General features: G+C 44.4%; 1 protein-coding gene across 1 annotated transcript in view; it reads left to right on the forward strand.

Annotated features, from left to right (window-relative positions):
• The first annotated feature begins 8,605 nt into the window (after window positions 1-8,605).
• cdh23 (cadherin-related 23) overlaps window positions 8,606-21,041 on the forward strand; it is a 141,031-nt gene continuing 128,595 nt past the window's right edge. Inside the window, exons 1-2 of the mRNA XM_076019063.1 lie at window positions 8,606-8,695; window positions 12,313-12,387. Of these exons, the coding sequence (XP_075875178.1) occupies window positions 8,611-8,695; window positions 12,313-12,387 (160 nt within the window). The 5' untranslated portion in view covers window positions 8,606-8,610. The remainder of the gene's footprint in view (window positions 8,696-12,312; window positions 12,388-21,041) is intronic.

A 21,041-nucleotide genomic window follows, 5' to 3' on the forward strand; every position in this document is an offset into this window, starting at 1 on the left:
GAGCCAATCCCAGTTTTCCCAGTGGGGACCAGATCACTGCATCATTGCATCAAACCACTTGCGTTCACATTCACAAGTATGGGCAACTTTAGAGCTGCCAGTTGAACCAACGTGAAAGGCTCGAAAACGGAACCCACAGCATTTTTCACCACCAATACCATCCAGGCTACTGTTATATCCCCCTCAGAGGTAAAGCGTGCTATAAAATGAAAAAAATGATTCAATGGCAGCATTTCTTTGGGGTGGGGGCAACAAAGGATTTCCATGCATATGCATTAGACACCGGCCTGAACTGCACAGGCAGCAGTCGAAGGAGACACAAGACAATGCGGTCGGGGTGACGACAGAAAACCAACGAGCAGTGGGGTGAAGTTTTAAGATGCCAAGGTCACCCGTGCATGGAGAGGAGCCACTAAGTGTCGCGTTTTGATCTTTGGGGTGGGACAGAAGCGGCGAGCGGCCGCTGACAGAAGAGGAACGGCCGCGCTGGAACACGCGGGAAGACAAAGGGAGTTGAATGAGTCTCACCAGTGTATCGGCTGCCCTCTGACACGGCTGTCTGTGCTTGTTGTCTGATATACGCGGCCCTCGGCTGGGACAGCTTTGCCAGGCTCGTCGCAGCGAATAATGGCCATGTGAACATACGGGCCAGTTAAGGAAGAGGCGTTTAAAGGCTGGCGTGCCAGCGCGTGAAGTATGCAGTCGGCTGACGACATAGAGCCTTTGAACCGGTTGGGGACAGGAAGAAAAATAGTTTAGATGAGAACTGAAGCACATAATTGTTAAGATAATTGCCTTTGCAAGGCTCTAATTGGGGTACAGAGGAGAAATGCAAAAGGCATTTTCTTTTTCTGAAAACGCCGCTACCGAGCAGAGCGGCAATCGGTAAAGGCTAGAAGAGTGAAGCACGAGGCAAAAGGTGACATGGTGGAATGATATTGATCTGTGCTGATTTTCATAGTGTGCAATGAGAGGAGGAAAAGTGCATCACCCTTTTATCACCGCAATTTGACCACAAAGGGCGCTAAAAGCCTAAAATCAGAGAGTGAGCAAGATTGCCGTGTCAGTCTGCATCTGGGCAAAAAGGTGGCGGCAGAAAAAAACAGTGTCGTGTTCGATGTCGTGCAGTGTGTTTTTCTGTTTTTATAGGTACAAACCTTTTTCTTCAAGATCGCTATGCAATCAACGCTCGGAAGTGCGGCAGATTGTTGGGCCGACTTTAGCAAATTCAAAGTTGAGAAAAGACACCTCGACTCCGCCGTACAGAGTGCCGGTGTTGTCTATCGAATTAATAACACGGGTGTGATGCTTAGACAATTAGAGGCTTTTTCTGAGGGGCACGAGAAGACAGGTTTATTTGTAGGTGCCTCGTTAGTCTTTCTCATGTTGTTGTTGTTGTTTTTTTTAAAGAGAAAAATATAAAGTTCAGCTTTGCTTTGTGCATACGAAATGAAATATTCACTATCTGAAGAGGAAATTAACAATTTGATCAGCGGTGCCTCTGGCAAGGTAATATTGTAAGATAGTAGCTCTGACGGTGTCGACATTACTAAAGTCCAGAAATCAGCGTTGCCTTGAGCAATCCCACAACATATACAACGCTGTGCCGGCCGATTGATCTTGGCAAGTGACAACGGTTTGGACTGGCGGCCAATTTCATCTTTAAGCGTTTGATGGGAGGCGCCACATCCTCTGTGTGTCATCTCGAAGTGACACACAGAGGATGTGCGTAGGTGACGTTTAAGCTAGGCCACGTTCTGTCCCTAACCAGGCTGTAGCCCAGCACCGTAAACTTCTCTCTCTTCTCTTCTTCCCCTTCTGCTGCTGGTGCATTAGCAGGCTGATCTCAGCAGAGAGTTAGAGACACGCTGTCCCTGGAGAAGCACACTCAGGGCCAATCCACTTCTCCATGGGGCGCTATGGCAGGGGCTAAAGAGGGCAGAAGAGTACAGTTGCTGTTGATATTTCTGTCAAGTCAAACTGTTGTCAGTCTATGAATCATTAATTCAGACCGCTGATAATCAGAGCCCCCCCCCCCCCTAACTCTCCGCTCTACTCTCGACTACACGATCTGCTGAAAATCATCGTGTCGCTTGTCCGAACAGCCTGCCGTCCGTTTGAGTGCTTTGTCACGAGACACTGTGTTGCATCTTGGGTCTTGTTGCGACTCAGACGTAATCTCTCGTCTCGTTTGGCTTAACGTTAGCTTTCCTCTTGTGTGCTGGATCATGCAGTGCGCTGGCTGGCTGCATCCCCCGTAGAAAAATAAAATGGTTTTTGGCATTTGTCCCGTGACCACCGATGGTTTTGTAATTCTCTTCTGAGATTTGGCTCTGGTAAAATCAAACTTTGTTTCATACGTCCTCATGAAACCATCCTAACTCACTTTGTGTTGCATGCTCATCTGGCAGCCTGGAATCAGATCAAAAGGGGTATATGTTAATCATTTAACATTACAGATTTGACCTGTAATGCCTGAAGAGTCAATTGCTTTTAGATTATTCAAATGGCTTATGTTTGATTTCATAACTACATAAATTAAATTCCTTTTTAAATGGACTTGTATTTTGTATTTTCTTTATATTTGTAAAGTTAAAGTCTGTTCTGTCTGTATTGTTTATCTTCTCGAAGATTTAGCATAAAAAACACAGTTCCTGCCAGCTAATAAGCTGTGTAGTGCATTTAAAAATGAGATAAGAAATCTAATTTAAAAAATCAGGAACAGCAGTTTCACATTTGACCCGACCCGAGTGTCAGCTTCATGCGCCGCGTTGGTTTATGTAATTATTTCTTTCCAGAGAGCGCAGCACGCTGTGCAAAAAAAAAAATCGACGACGCAGTCTGGTCTGATTTGCTTGCTGACTAAGGCCCTCGGAAAGTCACGTCACACTGGAGATGAAGCGATCAAGAGGGTAGGAAAGAAGACATTACTCAGCTCATCGGAGCTCCTCTGTCCCTCTCCTCACTGACAAGGCTAAATGCACGTTAATCTCTCTGTGATCACTCTCCTAATGACTGATGGCTTTATTCGGGGGACTGCCAGTTGAAAGAAATCTGCCGTTGATTTGCCGTGATAATCCCGATTTGGCTGCAGGCCGCCTTTTAGGTTCCGGCAAGTCAGACACAATTGCCTTGTAATCAATAGTATTGAGTCCCGTAAGCCCGGAGTTCTGGCGGTGCGGGCTGTCAAGGCCTCTCGAGGGAGAGCACAGTGGGTCCAGATATTAGTCTTTATTTTACACTGCCTTAATCACACATTACCGTCAAATACACTGTTGAGCTGCAGCACGTTCAACAGACCTGGCTCTCAGTCATCGCGTGCTTTGCTCTGCCTTCACATAGATTTCTGCACCCAATAGTCTCAGTCCCAGACCTTATGTACACTCGTCTTTAAATTCTAGCCACTCTTCACTGAGTCATGAATAATTGTTTCAACGTGAGCACTTGTGAGTAAGAAAAACTTGCAGTCGCAGTAGTTGTATAAAACGCAGGATCTGTCATATTGGCAGCTATTGCAGGAGCAAACATCAAATGTGATAGTCGCTATACTTTGGTCCTTTGTTTGCCTGTTGCATAAATCATGAGTTGCAGCTGAATTGTGATTACCAAGTTTTTAACCCTTAAAGCAGCGGACAATCTGTCCTACACTTTAATACAATGTGATGTCGATCATGTTGCTTTATTACTTTGCATCACATCTGATCTTACCATACAAAAACAAGGAAATTGATAAGCACAGTATGCATGAAAACATATACACAAGGCACATAGGCTATCATTCACTCTATTAACATTCATTCATTCGTTCATCTTCTATACCCCCTTATTCCTATTCAGGGTCACGGGGGTCTGCTGGAGCCTATCCCAGCTGTCTTAGGGCGAAGGCAGGGTGACACCCTGGACAAGTCGCCAGTTCATCGCAGGGCCACATAGAGACAGACAACCATTCACACTCACATGCTCACCTACGGACAATTTAGAATGTTCAATTGACCTCACATGCATGTTTTTGGAGTGTGGGAGGAAGCCGGAGAACCCGTAGAGAACCCACGCAGACACAGGGAGAACATGCAAACTCCACACACAAAGGTCCCAGGCCCGGAATCGAACCCACGACCTTCTTGCTTCTGAGGCGGCAGCGCTAACCACTGCGCCACCGTGTCGCCCTCTATTAACATATTAGTCATATTCATTGGCTAAAGGTGTGCATTGTGCAATGATAAATTTAACTTAAAATGCATGTATAATTGAGTCATCATTCATTAAAGAGTGAGGCAAAGAAAAAGTTCCTGCAAGCTGAACCATGACAAAAAAAAAAATAGAGTGAAGTGACGAAAGAATAAAACAAAGGAAATGAGCGCAGAGGTGCGCGCTCAGAGGAAGTTTGAGATGTGTGTGTTGTTGTCGAGATTGAGCGGCTGAACACAAGATGAGCAGTGACTGTGACAGAGTGAAGGAGGGGCGGAGAAAGTGAGCGATTGATAGACGCTGACAGTACAGCCAGCCAAGTGATACAGTGCTGAGGACTTGCACCAAGGAACAGATTAGTCACTATAGTCATTTGCGATGTAATTCCCCCATAAATTACTGATTGGGACGCAGCACCCAGTCCTGCCAGCACTCCTCTTCACTTCTATCCAGAGCCAGGTTATATTTCTGATTTAATTACCTGCTCCCCATGCTGTAAACTGAGCCAACTTTAATTGAAAATCACTCGTCCGCTCCGTTCTCAATGCTAATTATATGACAGCTGAATTTTTTTTTTTTTTTTCAAATGTCACATATGGAATTAGTAAAAGCAAAGCGGTTGCCACTAGTAGTGTTTTGTAAACCAGGGGCATGATGAAACTTAAATATGTGAGAACTATCATTACACTTGTGACTAAAAATAAAACAAATAGACTAACTAACTAATAACTAACTACTCTGCAAAAAAGGTGGATGAAAATGTCGACAGACAACACAATGAAAATCCACTTTGTCAAAACAAAGCGATATCTTGTATCTCAATGCAACTCTTTTAAGCTTTCTCTGCAATATTCACCCTTCAGAGGTCACCGGCTGTGGCATTTCTGTTCTGAACTCGTAGTGCTTGATGTTTTTTATGTTCTGCTTTATGTTCATACTGTAGAAACTCTAAGACACTTAGCTTCTCATCTTAATTGCTAGATATCTACCGGGGTTCCAGTAAGGTGAGACCATATGTCCTCTTTTGTCCGGACATGTTGTCCTTTTGGGTCAGATTTTTTTTTTTTTCTCGCAATGATTTTATAAAGTTTCCGTGTTTTGCTACAGACCATGAATCCTATGCATTCATGGTCTGCATTCTTTTAAGGTCTTCAGAATATGGTCAGTCCAGATTCAGTTATAGTGCTTGTGAAATTAACAACAGGGTGCCCACATCTGCCATGCAAAATTTGACAAATTGCACCTTTTAATAGGTTTCTGAATACATTTGCAATGAAGGGCAGCAGTTTTTTTTGTGTTTTTTTTTTTGGAGTGGGGGGTATGATTAATAATGGTAATGGTGGCGATGATAACAGTAATAATGATTGTTATTATTATTATTATTATTATTATTATTATTATTATTATTATTATTATTATTATCATAAGGTGTTCATGCTATAAGATTAATGTAGCAACATGATGACATATGTATGTATGGATGTATATATATGTGTGTTTGTCAGTGTTTATATATGTATATGTATGTAATTATACATATGTATAAGTATGCATGTACTGCATATGTATGTATATATGTGTATATATAACTAGGTGTGTATGTGTATATATGAATATATATGATAAGGATATGATTTAGTTTGAATATGAAACATTATATTTTAAGGGGTAGGATTAAATCAGTTTGTGCTTCTTCCTGCTCCTTTTCACTCATGTAATCTTAAATGCAGCTTCTATTTTGTTTGATTTTTTTGTGGTTTTTGTTAACTGTTTGATTTTTTTTATTTAGCTGTTTTTTTTTTTTGTTATAATTTACATGATCGAAATCAAGTATTCAATTCAATTCAATAGATAGACTTATTTATTAGTGTCATTGTCACCCGCACAACGAGATTCAAAGTGCCCAAACTGTCAATGCAAAAAAAGAAACAATACAAGAAACAATAAAAACAGCTGATTATTAATGGTATCCACTAATTAGCGGCGGATATCATTTTATTCTTTCATTAATTTATATTTAGCTCGCAGAGACCAAACAGGCTGAGCCGGTGTGCTCAGGTGACGGTAGTATCGCATTTGTGACCATGCGCATGAGATTCCAGCTCTATACGAAAGCATCCTGCACCGCGGCCACATCAGAGAGCCGGATGTGGCAGCGGAAAGGCTGCTTATCAAGGCTGCCTCAGCTAAATCAAACCCCACGTCTGTCTCAGTTAGTATCCGTCAGTCACTCACCCATTTGTCATCTCAGAAATGTCATTTATTACTGGGAGGGGAGAGGATGGGGGCGGGGGGGTTGGCGGAAGGACCTGCGCGTGTGGTAAAGAGGAAGAGGAATCAGCTGTGCACCAGGCAGAGCCTGAATCCCGAATCAGCCTGTTGTTGGTGAGGTCTTGAAATACTCAACTTTAACTCTTCAAAATGAGACTACTTGCATGAGAAATGTTTTAGTCTCGGTTCACAAAATGATATTCTTTTTTAAAATAAGAGTGCGGCTACCATTCAGCCAAAGGGATTTCCGCAAAAAAAAGGAGTGCCCAAAAAGGAGTTGTTTATATTTTCAGTATGGAGAGCTGGGAATGGACTTTATTGATCGTCCTCATCTGCGCTGCTCGGCCAAGCGTCGGGGAGAAGCAAAGGAACAGTGAGAGTTTGGCCTGAGGTTGTCGAACTTGTTGTGCCGTCGTTGATAAACGTGCGTTGCCACTTCACGCGGCCACTTTGAGCCTCAAAGGCACGCATACCTCTTGTTACTAGAGTTGCTTTTGTGATAGGAAGTTATGTAGGAAACTGTAGGAAATTATGAACAAGACTTTTTTTTTTTTAAGTTGTCAGAATGCATCATTTTCGTGCCCCAGAGAGGGGGATCAATACATGTTTGGGAAGGGGGAGGGGGGGGGTGTGTGAAGGAAATGAGGACAGAGTGGAGAAAGAGTGGCAAACAAAGCCATGCAGGTTTTATTGTTGCGGGATGTGAAATGCAAGAATGCAAATGAAAACAAATGTGCCCATTCAACGTAAGTGCGCGCGCACGTTGCATGGGCTATTTTAAGACCGCGCGTGTGTGCACGCGGGCGTACTGTATTTACACAATGGGCGGTGATGGCCCATTCTTTACCGCGTGTCTTCTCCGCATTCACCTGTGCGTCCCGGCCGCTCCTGCCGACAATCGAACCTGCCTGCATCCCGTTAATCTGTAAAGGCAACCAGCAGTGACGGGGACGACAATCGGCAGCGGCCACGCCTCGCGTCTGGCATTGTGTTTTTGCCGCCGCGCTGCTATCGGACAAGTTGTGTTCTCTGAATGCACAGGTTTGCTGTACATTCAGAGCAGAGGAGGAATTTAGAGAGATAAGCCATCAAAAGCAAACGGTCAGCGAATGGGATGGCCAACAAGTGTGGGGCCTGTTTCTCTCGGCCAGAAAAAGTGTGTGGAAAAATCAGTTGTCTCACAGAAGGTTGTGAGTTCGATTCCCAGGCCCCGGGGGCCTTTCTGTGTGCAGTTTGCGTGTTCTCCACGTGTCTGCGTCAGTTCTCTCCGGGGTTCCTCCCACAGTCCAATAACATGCGTCAGAGGCGAATTGCGAACTCTATATCGTGGATGTGACTGTGTGTGTGTGTGTGTGTGTGTGTGTGAATGTGAGTGGTTGTTAGTCTAATATATTGGGCAACTTGTCAAAGGTGTAACCCTGCCTTTGCCCCATGAGTGCAGGAGAAGTGCGTATAGAAGATGAATGAATGAATGAATGAATGAATGAATGAAAAGACTTATGTAGAAGACATTTTCAGAGTGAGAGCCAGCTCACCATGTTGACGTGCTTGGCAATGAGAACCTTAACTTAATGCAACTAAATCATTTCCCCATGTTTAATATAGATATCTACAGTTAGCCAGTGCATTGCCGGCGATTCCAGTTCGTCAACGTGACCGCGGCTGCCCCCGCCACCGGCGTCGAGGCAGACGATCAAAGCGGATGTGCGCACGAAACAGAGCGACGTCGCAGCGAATTGAAGCGGCTATTAGAGGCCAATTTGATGCCGGCTGGATTTTCCCTGTTTAGTTCTCTATCAGAGTTATTAAGGCTGCAAGATCTCGGCGATGGTTTCTAGCAGTGTGTACTCCAAATGAGCCATTTCAGTGATAGAGTTCCCCGAGACGCACCCACACACACACACACACACACACACACACACACGCACACGCACGCACACACAACTTGCGACGAGGCAAATATTTTTACTCTGGTCTAACTGTGGAGATTCCATCTCCCGCTCACTTACACAAGAGTCCCCGCCGTAAAAGAGATGAAATGCTTCTTTTTTTTTTTTTTGTTGCAATACGGAAACTGCAAGGTGGATAATGAGCCCACCAAATGATAGCGACTCTAATCTGCGTTTCTGTGTGTTCTGCCAGGCGCAGGTGATGTCGCGGAGTGTGGGTTCAGGCAGCAGGATGACATTTGCCAGGCTCCTCCTCCCCTTCCTCATTATCCACACTTTCTGCGAAGGTGAGTCCTTTTTTGTTGCATAGAGTTTGGTTTTTCTTCAATGCGAGACAACTTTAATATGAGAAGAAAGCTTTTCATGCTTCATCATAGAATGATCTTAAATTTCTCGTGCGAACCATACTTTTAATTTTGATCGTGTTTTTTTTTTTGTTGTTGCTTTGTGTGCACATCTGTTTGCAAGGATGTGAATGATAAGATAAACCTTCTTCACCAAGCATGCACTCAAAGTTTTGAGCAGATTTGTGTCATCAAACTTTCAACCAATGTTCAAAATTTTTTATGAGGTTTAAAATTTTCGGAATACTTATCTGTATCTTTAGAACGTATTTGAATCAAATGTTGGAGCACCTTCTCCCTTCTCTCTCGCTCTCGCTCTCTCGGCTCTCCATCAACTGTTTGAAGGGATTGTCTGTCACCTACTTTCTGCACTCAGTGCATTCTCTCACCTCTTCGCTTCCTGCCTGTCTTGCATAAAATCCCGAGCCATTGTTTGGCCAAAGCGCTGCTTAAGAATATCTGCCTACTTGCTAGAGTGTCTCTGTGACGGCATGAGAGAGCGACAGATTAAGTGCGAGGGAGCTTTTCTGTTGTGAAAAGTAACTGTCTGTCAGTGACGGGCAGGAGACGCTGCAGGTCACACACACTGCCAAAGCAACAGGGAGAAGTTATTAAGTGAATGCCACAACCTCTTTCCATCAAACACAATGAATTTATGGAGGCATTATATACATACATATATATATATATTTTTTTTGTGCTTCCCCATCAGACGGACAAATTACGTTTTCAAGTTTTGTGATTTTAGTTTTCTGCTGGACAAAATACATTAGAAGTGGACCAGCTAATCTCGTTTTTCCATATTTTTGCATGCGATGTGGAATTTTTGTCAAGTCACCATGACCTCCCCAAATCACACTGTGGTCATAAATTAGTTCATTATACATTCATTCATTCATTTTCGATACCCACTTCTCCTGCACTCAGGGTCACGGGGGGTTGCTGGAGAATATCCCAGCTGTCCTCAGGTGAGATGAGTCACCTCGGCCACATAGAAAGACAAACCACCATTCACACTCACACACCCCTCCGCAAAATTTAGACTTCCCAATTCGCCTTGGATGGATGTTTTTGCAAAGTGTGAGGAAGCCGGAGAACCCAGAGGGAATCCATGCAGCATCGTGCAGCAGCAGTATTGAAGCATTCACTCTTGGGGGGAGGGGAGGGGAGGGGAGGGGGAGGGGGGTCCAGCGCACATGCCGGTGTTGAAGTTGGATCATCCTTCTGACGCACATGACCTTCACAATCTAACAAAATCACTCGACAGACATTTGTGGCATCATTTGGCGCCTGCATCTCACCAAACACAAGCAGATCAAGTGCAGGATCTGCACAACACATTCTTAACGCTGTTGGCGCTACACCGCGGCGACAGGCCAGGTGGTGGTGGTGGGGGGGGGGGAGTGGGGGGTGGAGGGTGGAGGGGGGCGTCTCCTCCTACCACGGCCAGTCCGGCGAAGGAGCACAGTCCTCCTTTCAAAGCGCCCGTTCACTTTATCCAACTTCAAACAAGCTGATCTCCCGTTCCCTCTTTCTAGCGTGTGATCAAAGACTGCCAACTCGCTCACCTGATCTTCCTAACAAAACAGCTTGTATCGCACGGAACCTCTGACACCACGGAACACCACCTGCCGCCAAAAAAAACAGTGTGACAGTGTGATCTCTGTTGGGGGGGGGGGGAACGGGGGGGGGTAGTAAAGCATGCGTTATTTAACAATGTAACAAGCAAAGATACCATGATAAATGAGTGCAATAGTTGGCTGGAATACACTCATTAAGATATGCATTCTATGCACAGCTGGCGTATTGTGTGGGAGTATTAACGTGAGCCAGCCAACAAAATTGGAAATGAGACGCAGCAGGCACTTACCGATGGACAGGGAAAAAAAGATAGTAAACACACAGTTTTCCATTCTTCTTCTTTCAGCAGTTAATTTGTCTAATGCTGCGGTACGTCACCTGACAGCGGGTCAGGGCGGCACCGCTTATCACGCCAGCTGTAGTGTTGCCTGCCAGGATTCATTGAGTAAACTGTGTGAACATTATTTTTAATCGCAGCGTCCCGCGTGCAAATTACTGTTGAGGTTTGTTTCCTCCTGGAAGGATTTCGGAAGTCAACCTCATCGTGTTTTACAGCCTCCCCTAAAAAATTCGAGAGGTGACCAAGATTTTATTTGATATAGATGAAAAAAAAAAAAAATCCTCAGGTCATTAATTCAAACTGTGATTATTTTTTTTTAATCTATCAAATACAACAAGTGTAATATGTAACAATTGAAATCATTATAATGTTTTTCAGGTTTTTCAACCAGTTTTACCCGAATACTGCAACGCTAGATACACAACTCTGAATTACTGCAATATGTTCAATGATGTCAGTTCTTATTTGCCACTCCTTTTGTTGTATTTTACTGCATCAGTGCGGTGCCTCGTGATGCGCTGACCTCAGTCTCACACACTTCTTGTGAAGCTCCCCCAATTTTTAAATCTGCTTTGCTTGACAGTCCTGTCAAGACTGCAGTCATCCGTGTTGCCTGTGTGCCGTTTCCTTCCATATTTTTTCCCCCTGCAATGCTGTGGCATTTAAACAATGCTCAGTTTGTACTGAGCGGGCTCCAAAGTGTGTCATGAAAATATCCCACACAACCATGTCGCCGCCATGAGCAGCAGCCCGGACCATTGATTCCAGGCAGGACCGTTTATTCCATGCTTAAATGTTTTTGTTTTTCTGTTACACCATATTCTGGCCCTCCCATCCAAATGTTGCGGCAGGAATCACAGCTCATCAGGCCAGTTTTGGTTGACGTAGATGCAAACTGTAGTTTTTAGGGATGTCCTGATCACATATTTTTGGTCCTGATCCGAAGTAGATTTTTTTTAAATGATGAGTTAATTTGCCAATCCCGATTTTTTTTTCCCGATCTGATCTTTTTTCTTACCTTGACTAAACTGAATCCTTTGGATTCAAACTTTTCTCTTGGTGCACTGAAAAATAAATTGGATTGTTTGCCTCAATGATCAATCCATGCTTTGCTTTTCCTCACATTTATAAAACATATCTATATTAAAACGCAGATCTCCGATCTAATAACATATGCTAGATCGGCATGCCGATTCAGCATCCAAATGATCGGATCGGGACATCCCGCGGTGAAAACTTTTCAGCAGCTGAACAGATACGCCAGACAAAGGGGCATGTGACTCAATAAGATAACTCACACTCAATAGTAAATGTCAAATTGGATGTATTCTTTTCACCTTATCCGCAGTATATTATTAAGCAGTCAATTAACTTTTTGCATGATTTCTTTCTTCTTTCACTCCTGAGCATCAGTAATAAATGAGGATGGGTGAGAGCCAAGCATAATCCGTGCCCTTAAAAATGTTTCTGCAGTACATTATGTGGCCACTAGAGGCTTGCTTGACTAGCCTGTGGCTCTATGTGCTGCCTGTTGCAATGCTACTCTTCACGATACATGATCCTATAATAACCCTATGATCCTATAATAAAGAATGAGGTGTTATTGATTCAAATGACCATGACTTTGTTTTCATCACAGGCTCGAACCAGCCGCCACGCTTCCTGAACTACTTCTTCTCAACCTACCTTCTGATCTATGAAGACATGCCTGTCGGTGAGTCTCAAGTTTGAATGCTCATATATGTCGAAACAGAGTGCAGATAATTATTTATTGACTTTAAAAAGGTACAAAATATCAAATTGTTGGCATTGCAGCGGAAACGTTGTGTTACCTTCATGCAGGTCTAACGTCCACCGTCAATATTTTGCCTCCCGCTGTCCTAAGGAGCGTCCGTCTTTAACATTCACGCCTTATTATAAGCCTCTTACGTTATCTTCCGTCACTGTTGTGGCCCCTTTTTTTGCGGCGCTAGCAAGAGTTGAATTCGATTCCTCCTGAATCCATTATGTCGCCTTTAACCCTTATTTATGTTTTCTTCTTTTGGCTGGTTGCTGTGATTGACAAGGCAATTTGGAGATGTCTGGCTCTTCATCATCTCCGAGGGTGTCAGTGACTTGGAATTAAAATCCTTTATATTGGATTGATTTTCCAGAAGTTTTTTTTTTTTTATCACATGACCTTTACACTGCCTGTCTGTCAAACTTCCTCTGAGTCGCGGCGCGTTTCCCTCACCACATCTGCACCTTGCGTGTTGTATGTGCGTACCTGCCATTTGCGGGCCCATAAAGCCTGTATATATAATACACAGGCTGTCACCGTGCTGCTTTTAACTGCCATTAACTTCCCCTCATCTTCATCACAATCCTGGTTACGTCCTCTGTAACCTGGGGAGGTTATAATATCCCGCTGGAAAAAAAACAGAAACAAAAACACTACATCATCATCACTGTGACCCTCATATTTGGCTGCCATAATATCGTTGTCCAACAGTACTAAGCAGCTTTTGGCAGGGGGCCACCTCGCCTCTTGGGCAGCCTGTGTTCTAACCAGTGAAGGGCATGGCGGTGCTGGTGGGTGGCGTGGCTAATTTACTGAACTACTCTGTCCAGGTTGCCCTTTGGCCATGAATCACAGTGTCCTCTCCTCAGGCAGCTGGGCTGCGGGCCAGCACCGCCTTTTTTTTCCCCCGCTGGTGCAGAGAGCTGTCGCTCATGTCTCTGGCCCGCCGGCGATTGTTTCGTCTGTAGTGCGATTATTAGGGCGGGCTGAGTGATCAGACAGTGACAATTTGTCAAGATTATTGTTTATTAGCTCAGCAGATGTCCTCGTCCGGGAAGCCCTCCAGTTTATAAACACATGCCGTGTCGTTTGTGCGTGTGTGTGTGTGTGTTTGTGTGTTTGTGTGTTTGTGTGGCGGCGTGTGCTCGTATTTTGTGACTAAGGGGTTTTTGTTTTTTTGTTTTTGTTTTTTTGGACGCCAGTGCTTTGCCCTCACACAAACCCCAGATTCGTCCAGCACTCTGGCTAAACAGAGTAGCCCGGCTGTAGCCTCAGCGCTAAAATCGCTCCTTCTATCTAAAAGTTGAGCAAAGGGTAGATTAAAGAACACGTTTTCATCTCAGGGTTCAGTAAAAGCATTGTGCCCAGGATAAAGACATGCGAAATTGGCCTTTCACGACACAATGGAGGCAGTTTAATCGTATTCAAGTCTTTGTGCCTTCTGCTTTTCTCTTACTTCAACACGCATTTCATTAGCAGTAATAGGCAGGTGTCGCAGGCCAGGCTCGAAGACTCGAGCCGAGTGATCAGCTTTCCACGGACATTATGATTGGTTGCAGACCGTAACCGAGGTGGACAAGGTTTTGTGGTAATATAACAGCACGGGTGTCATGTGGGCAGCACTGCGACCATCATTAACACTGCATGCATGTGTCTTTATCCCAAAATCTTATTTCAGCGCCAGCTAGTTTGCATGCGTGCCCATGAAGCGGCGAGCGCATCTGGCCTTTTCTGGGGCAGCAGATCAGTGACTTGAGGTCTCGGCCAGTATCCTCGGCGCCGTATGGTCAGCGCGGGGAAATGATTATTTATCAGAAGGATGAGGGAACACATCCAAACATCATGGAAATTTGATCTGAGGCCAGAACTGCCTCCACCTCTTCCCCTCCTCCATCTCACAAGCAAGAAGAAGATTCGGAGTCCAGACAGCAGCATAGGGCTTTTTGAAGAGGCACAGATGTGTTGTCCGCCGATGGGATTAAACTCGCACCCCGGGCAAATATATTGCAACTTGACTTTGGAGCTGTTTTCATTGTCTGGAAACGTTTGTTCCCTCTTGGTTCTGAACTGAGGACTGAACTGAAGGCGACTCTTCATTTCCGTCTGCCGCGAATGATGACTGCGATGCACCAATGAGCTGCAGCGGCGGCCTTCTCGGCACCGTGCAAAATGTGTCGGGTGATTTTTTTTTTTTTGCACAAGGAAGAAAATGGTAGTTGTCACAACCAAAACATCGCCTCTTTTGTGTTTACGTTTCACTCACTTCTGTCACATCCAGGCACCAGGATTGTTCGCCGCCTGGCTGGGTGGGGGCAGGCAAACAGAGCGGTTGATGTTTAAATACAGTGGCAGATAACAGTGTGTGTATCAGGAAACGGGATGCGTAATTAGACCGAGAGAACACTTTGATTAAGCGCTCTCATCTCCTAATCCACTTTGGCCTGATTCGGCAGATTAAGCGCTCTTCTGAGTAATTAACTTGTGAAAAGAACACAACATTTGTCGAAAATGAAAAACTTCCACACTCTGCCGGGATGGTAAAGGCTTCGAATTTGTCTTTGGCTAACGCTGTAAAGCCAGCGTTTTGTTTAATTCAGAATAATGCATGCTGGAATTGCAGTCGATGAGGGCGTATAAGCCTGAGCAGGCGGAAAACACAATAAAGAAAAGAGGCCACAAATGCCAAGAGCCGGTTTCACTAGAAGTTCTCCAGTCTTGACGTCACACGTATGCAAATGCTGATGTTGATCCAAATGATGAGCTGCTTCCCAGGAGCACTGAGGATTGCGTCTGTAAAATGTGCAAACAAGTCGTTGCAACTTCAATTGTGATAATGGAAAAATGTTCAGCCTGATTCAGTCTCTTCTCTTGCTAGCTGTGCGAGGAATGTGCTTCCTTTCACACTAGTGGAGTTTGTCTATTGAGTGTTATCTCCCACTGTGTGACCTCTCCTCTTCATCCCATAACTGCTCTGCTGTTGCCAGTTCAGTGTGAACTCACTTTTTTTTTTTATTAGCCTTGCTTTATTCTTCTTATGCAGTGCATTGGTCTGTCTTATAATTGACTTTGATACTATGAGTTTGAGGTTTGAGGTCAGTCAAGTCAAGTCAGTCAACTGTTGCCAGGTCATTCGGTCCTCTCCACTCCTCAATACTGGAGGAAGTCCTTGATAAAACTGCTCTGTGGGGACATTAGAGGATAGAGTTTGGTCCCCGGTGGTGGATATATGTAAGCGGAAGCCACCTGGATATCTCTCTGCATTGAGATTGCCTCCCTTGATGACAAACCCACCCCATACCATACCATCACGCAGCATCTGCCAAAAAGATGTTGCACTGTCGGTGCAGCGATCACATGGGGTTGTTGTTGTCTTCACCACACCTCACACTGACATCACTGACCACACTGCCCCTACGAATCTGGACTTCATCCCTGAACATAATGCTGCAACCCCGGGGAACCAGAATCAAAATCAGAGTCGATAGCAGCAACAGAATAAGCTGTTCCACATTGGCACGGAAAATGTTTGCAAATTATTCATACCACTTATAAGCTTCCAGTTGCCCAGTTAGTTTGCATCAAATCACTTTGTGAAAATGTGGCATTTTTATGTTTAAAGCAAACTTTTAAAACATTTCTTTTAATTTGCTTTTTATAATAGAAATACACTAATTACGATGAGGAAGATGACAGTTTGAAATTGAAAGTGCGTAAAAACGTAATTGTAATATTTTCCTTTAAAATCACCCAAGTAACAACTGAATCGCGAGCAAATGTCCTTATGACAGCTCCAGTTATCAGCCACATACTTCTTATCCCTGCATATTTCCTCCTGTTTATTTTCATAGTTCAAGCCAGAAAGCAACGCTGTCTTTAGTCCTTCGCATCTAATACAAATTAAATATGAGTTGCATTTGGCAGTAATAGGAGACTTCTCTCTATTTCACATCCTTCTGTGCCCCCTCACATTCCTCTTCTGCCGCACTAAATACCTCACACATTCAGTCAGCTCTGACGCATCCCTAATTCAATGATAATAATTATGAGCAGAATGTAGTCCTCTCAACATTTTGATAGTGCCTGTGCTCGCTCTCTCTCTCTGTCTCTCTCTGTCTCTCTCTCTCGTCTATTCCCAGCACTCTGCATGAAAAATGTCTCTTCCTGTTAGTATTTCTCTATGAGATTGTCTGACTCACTTCATTGACTGTTTTATCGGTGTTACAACTTAGATGAATTTAACACTCGCTGTCCGTATTCATCACTATCACAAACAAACGATATTTTCAAGTCCAGATTCAAGTCCATTGTTTTGATGATGCAAGTAGCTTTGATTTTATAATTTAATTGTATAACTTCCACAGAGCAGTAAAGGACAGACTCTTTATGGCTGATCATTATTTGCGTTGGATTTGTTTTTTCTAGGGCAGGTTTTATCAGGAGCTGCATGGAATCAATTCTGGGTATTTGGAATGTTTTTCCTTTGTTTGTTGTTGGTTTTTTGGTATCCTTGTCTGCAGTTCCCACTTCCAGGATGAGAACAATTTTATTGTTCATCTGTGTGGGCAGGGTCTGTCTCTGCTCACGCTTCCAGCCCTCGTTTAAACAAATTGGAATGTGATGTGTGTGTCCTTTTCGCATCTCTGGCAGCTGCCATTGTATCTGCCACTGTTTACGAACTGAAGTTGGCGGCAGTGCTGCGCACAAGATACTGAGTGTGTTTCAGTCTTTTATATATTTTTTTTTCCCCATTGCTGTGCGTGTCTCACGGCTGTAAATCGTATCTGCCCGCTGCAGCAGTGACAAATTCTGCCTTGTCGAGGTATGAACCACCTGTATTTCAACTGGAAAAGGACTCCAACGTGTCGCAGAGATAGTCTTAATGACTAGGAGTGTTTTTCTCCATGTGATGACTCCTTCCCTGCCACACTTGAGGGGAGAGATACACTCGATCGTGCGACTTCCCGCGACGGCTCCACGGCGTCACCGAGCTGTTGGGCTGAATCTCACGGTGGCTTTGCAGCGGCGCTAGCGCACGCCGTCCATGAGGGACCTCTGCTTTTTGCTTGAGTCAATCATCCTTTATCTCTCTCCTGTGGTGCTTTTGCTTCCCTCTCTATCCCTCAGGAAATAATGGGGTCCACGGTTCAGTAGAGTCTGCAAACACACCATCCATTATGACGCTGTGCTGCACTATATTGTTTGCACTTACCCGGCACGTGATGCCTTGCTGTTATTATGGCCCACGCATACATTGACAACCTCTTCAGCCAATCACCGCATCGATGCCTTAATACGTCCTCTGCTGCTGCCCATAAATCGTTTCAGTCGACCCATTTAAGTTTGTAACTTTAAACAGTTAAAAAAAAAAAAATCCCTTCATTTTATTGATTAATTTTGTTGCCACTGTGCTTCATGGATTTGTAACCTATGGTATTATTTTCTGTGATGTAACAGTTTTTTTTTTTTTAATAATTGAAGAATTGTAACATGATTAGTTACTTTGCTTGTTTTTGTAGATTTGGATTCCAAGTAACTCGTTTTACATTTGGTGGATCAATGTACAACCACATTGAAAAGCAGCCTTAAACATCAGTGTGCCCACGTGTCACTGAAACAAAGAAAAACGTGTTTATGCTTGTTATCTTTGGAATGAATGGACAGGATCAGGAAGTAGTACATCAAATGTTTTGGAGATAAAGCCAAAGAGGCCAGACTGAGATGGTTTGGACATGTCCAGTGCTGAGGTTGGAACCACCAGGCAGGAGGCCTAGAGGAAGACCAAAAAGATTTATGGCTGATGTGAAAGAGGATACGAAGTTAATTGGTTTTAGAGAAGAGGATGCAGAGGATCCTTGTTCCTTATCTTCTCCTTGTTCTGTCAGGCGGAGCCACCAGGTGAGACAAGGAGACGCAGTGTGGAATTTGTGGTCAGGAACAGCCTGCTGCAAACTATTGTTCCACCCACAGGGAGAAGAAAGCCGGTCCTTTCTCTCCAGCTTCACTCGTCAGCCTATTAGTAGCACAAAGCCGCTCTCTTAGAAGCGTCCTCGAGCGCTGTGAGTGTACAGAAATATGCACGACTAATGCAAGTATAATGTATCCGTTTCCAAAGCCAACAATGTATTGGTACATTTCAGGAATACTGTCTACAATAGTTCACCTTTAGATGGAAGGTCAGCAAGACGGCAGCTATTTTTTTAAGGAATTAATACCCACCAGCGGAAAGGAGCAAAACGCCCTAGTTGCATATTATAGCTGCTTGAGAGTCTTTTGGACTGCCTGTGGCTAAAATTCAACATAGTGTAGGGTGATGCAGCAACGGCTAAGATGCTTCCTCAAGCTGTGCTCCAAATACAAAATGTAGTCGACACTGGTAACGTCAAGGGGCTACGCAAGGGACCAACCAAAGCATAAGAAAACTGCTCCACTGGGGGTCTACCCACAGGTGAGAAACTCCGCAACCCGGCACGGCAAATTGGAAAAAACAGTGAAACAATGGGTGTATATTCGGCACTTGTGTGAATAGTAAACCAACTCTGGAGAATACCGAGAGACTGAAGTACTAGCTTGGTCATATGCCGAGCATGGACAATGGCAACGTCCCCGGGGATTTCCCCTATAGAGAACTAAAACTAGGAAAACCACTCAGCAACTTCTGCAAGAGAGATTCGACCGGGCCAGAGTACGAACACTCTGTAGACAGGCCACACAGAGGGTCCTCCAAGTTCAAAGGCATCCTTGCCCGACACTCTGAGGTGGAGAAGGCTAAGAAGAACGACTTCCGGATGCCTGACTCGTGACTTCACGTTTGACTCAGTTACCGGTTGGTCAGTAAACTCGCAGAGGCACGTTGCTCACTCGCACGTCCTTTAAAACGACACCCGGCCGAGGTCACGTGTCAGCGTGCTGTGCGGTTTCCCGTTTCACCTGCGCACTCCGACACCTTACGTAAGGCTCGTTTAGTATTTCTTTCGACATGCCGTCATAGTAACGTTACCGTATACGGATCTCTCCCCCGATCCTCTTCAAGAGGACGCATTGCTCCCGAGGTGGCACCTGATTCTCCTGTTTTACTCGACACAAAGATTGTCATGCAAGTTAAATAGCAGCTGGGCTGTGTGTATGTGTGTGTGTGTGTGTGTGTGTGTGTGTGTGTGTGTGTGTGTGTGTGTGTGTGTGTGTGTGATATTTCCTCGGCTTGTGAAAGTTAATTCAAAATGTCGGCGGCAATGGTACACAACACCAGGTTAAGCAATGCAGCCGGGCTGCACAGAAGTGAAGTGATCGACGCTGCTGTGGATGCGGCAGCGCTCAGAGCCGGCCACAGCAAACTTTTCCCGCCAACACTTCATTTATTTATTTTGTTTTTGTTATTGTTTTTTTTTTTCAAGAAAAACTTTCCTCGCTAGAATGCCACTGCGCAAGACAACTAATAATAATAATAAAAAAAAAAAATAACTGGACTGGCACTGTTTGTGCTGAATCATGCAAGCAGCAGACTGGAGGAGGGAGCTCAGACCCGCATGGGTCATCAGCGTTCACATAGCATTTGTGACGACCAGTCCAACTATTGTTACATTGTCATGAATGATCACTTTTTTTTTCTGCAATACCGGCCGATCAAAGAATCAACAACCTCACTTCACAACCTGTGTGTGTGTGTGTGTGTGTGTGCGTGCGTGAGTTTGCTCGTACCGATGATTTTGAAAATGCACTTTCATTCACTGGAGACGAAATACTTGTGTGTGTGTGTGTGTGTGTGTGTGTGTGTGTGTTTGTGTGTGTGTGTGTGTGTGCGTGCGCGCGTGTGTATGTGTGTGACTGCGCGCGCGTGTGTGCTGGTGCGGGTGCTAACTGTGTTCTCCGACACTAAGAGGTGCATTGCTGGGTGGCAGATCAGCTTCTTGCAGCTGTTTATCAGGCCCAGGTGGGTCATGGCTGATACCTGCCTGAGCCACGCAGAGCAGCTAACCTGGAAATTGATGTTTCACATCAGCGACCACCTCTTCCTGCTCCGTTGCAGGAAAGCAGAAAGAAAAATTGTGTTTGTTTTGCGGCATGCCTGTGTGTTTTTCTCGCATGTGTGTTTGTGCAATTGGTTGGGTTTTTTTTTTTTTTTTTTTACTCTTTTGAGTCATACAAACACGGCACAGAATGGCTCAAGTGTATAATGACATTTTGCTGCTTTTGGTGGGATTTTTAACCAGTCTTGTTCCACTGAAAACATTTAGAAATTTGACATGTTTGAGAATTGATGACCCCCCCCCCCCCCCCCCCTTCAAAAAACAAAAACATCAGAAGTCATTTGTCCCCAAAGACAACACAACACAAACACTTTTAATAAATATATAAATAACAGTGTTGGAGACTGATAAGTGACTTTAGTTAAAACACTTTTTGGTTAAATTACAGCGAGGCGCAGAGGTGGGTGGCTTTCTATTAGACTCCTGTAGTGTCATATCAGCGTTGGTAATCTGAGGCTGCTGTGCATTCTATTAAGAAAGGTTATATCGTCCTTGTCTTGAAAGCTGACATTTGTTTTCATAAAGGCCAGCGTGCTGACGCTAGATAGGATTAATTGACAAGTG

This window comes from Nelusetta ayraudi, unplaced genomic scaffold (genome assembly GCF_046127955.1).
Source record: "Nelusetta ayraudi isolate G7.1 ecotype Tasmania unplaced genomic scaffold, CSIRO-AGI_Nayr_v1 ptg000008l, whole genome shotgun sequence".
NCBI classification, from domain to species: domain Eukaryota; kingdom Metazoa; phylum Chordata; class Actinopteri; order Tetraodontiformes; family Monacanthidae; genus Nelusetta; species Nelusetta ayraudi.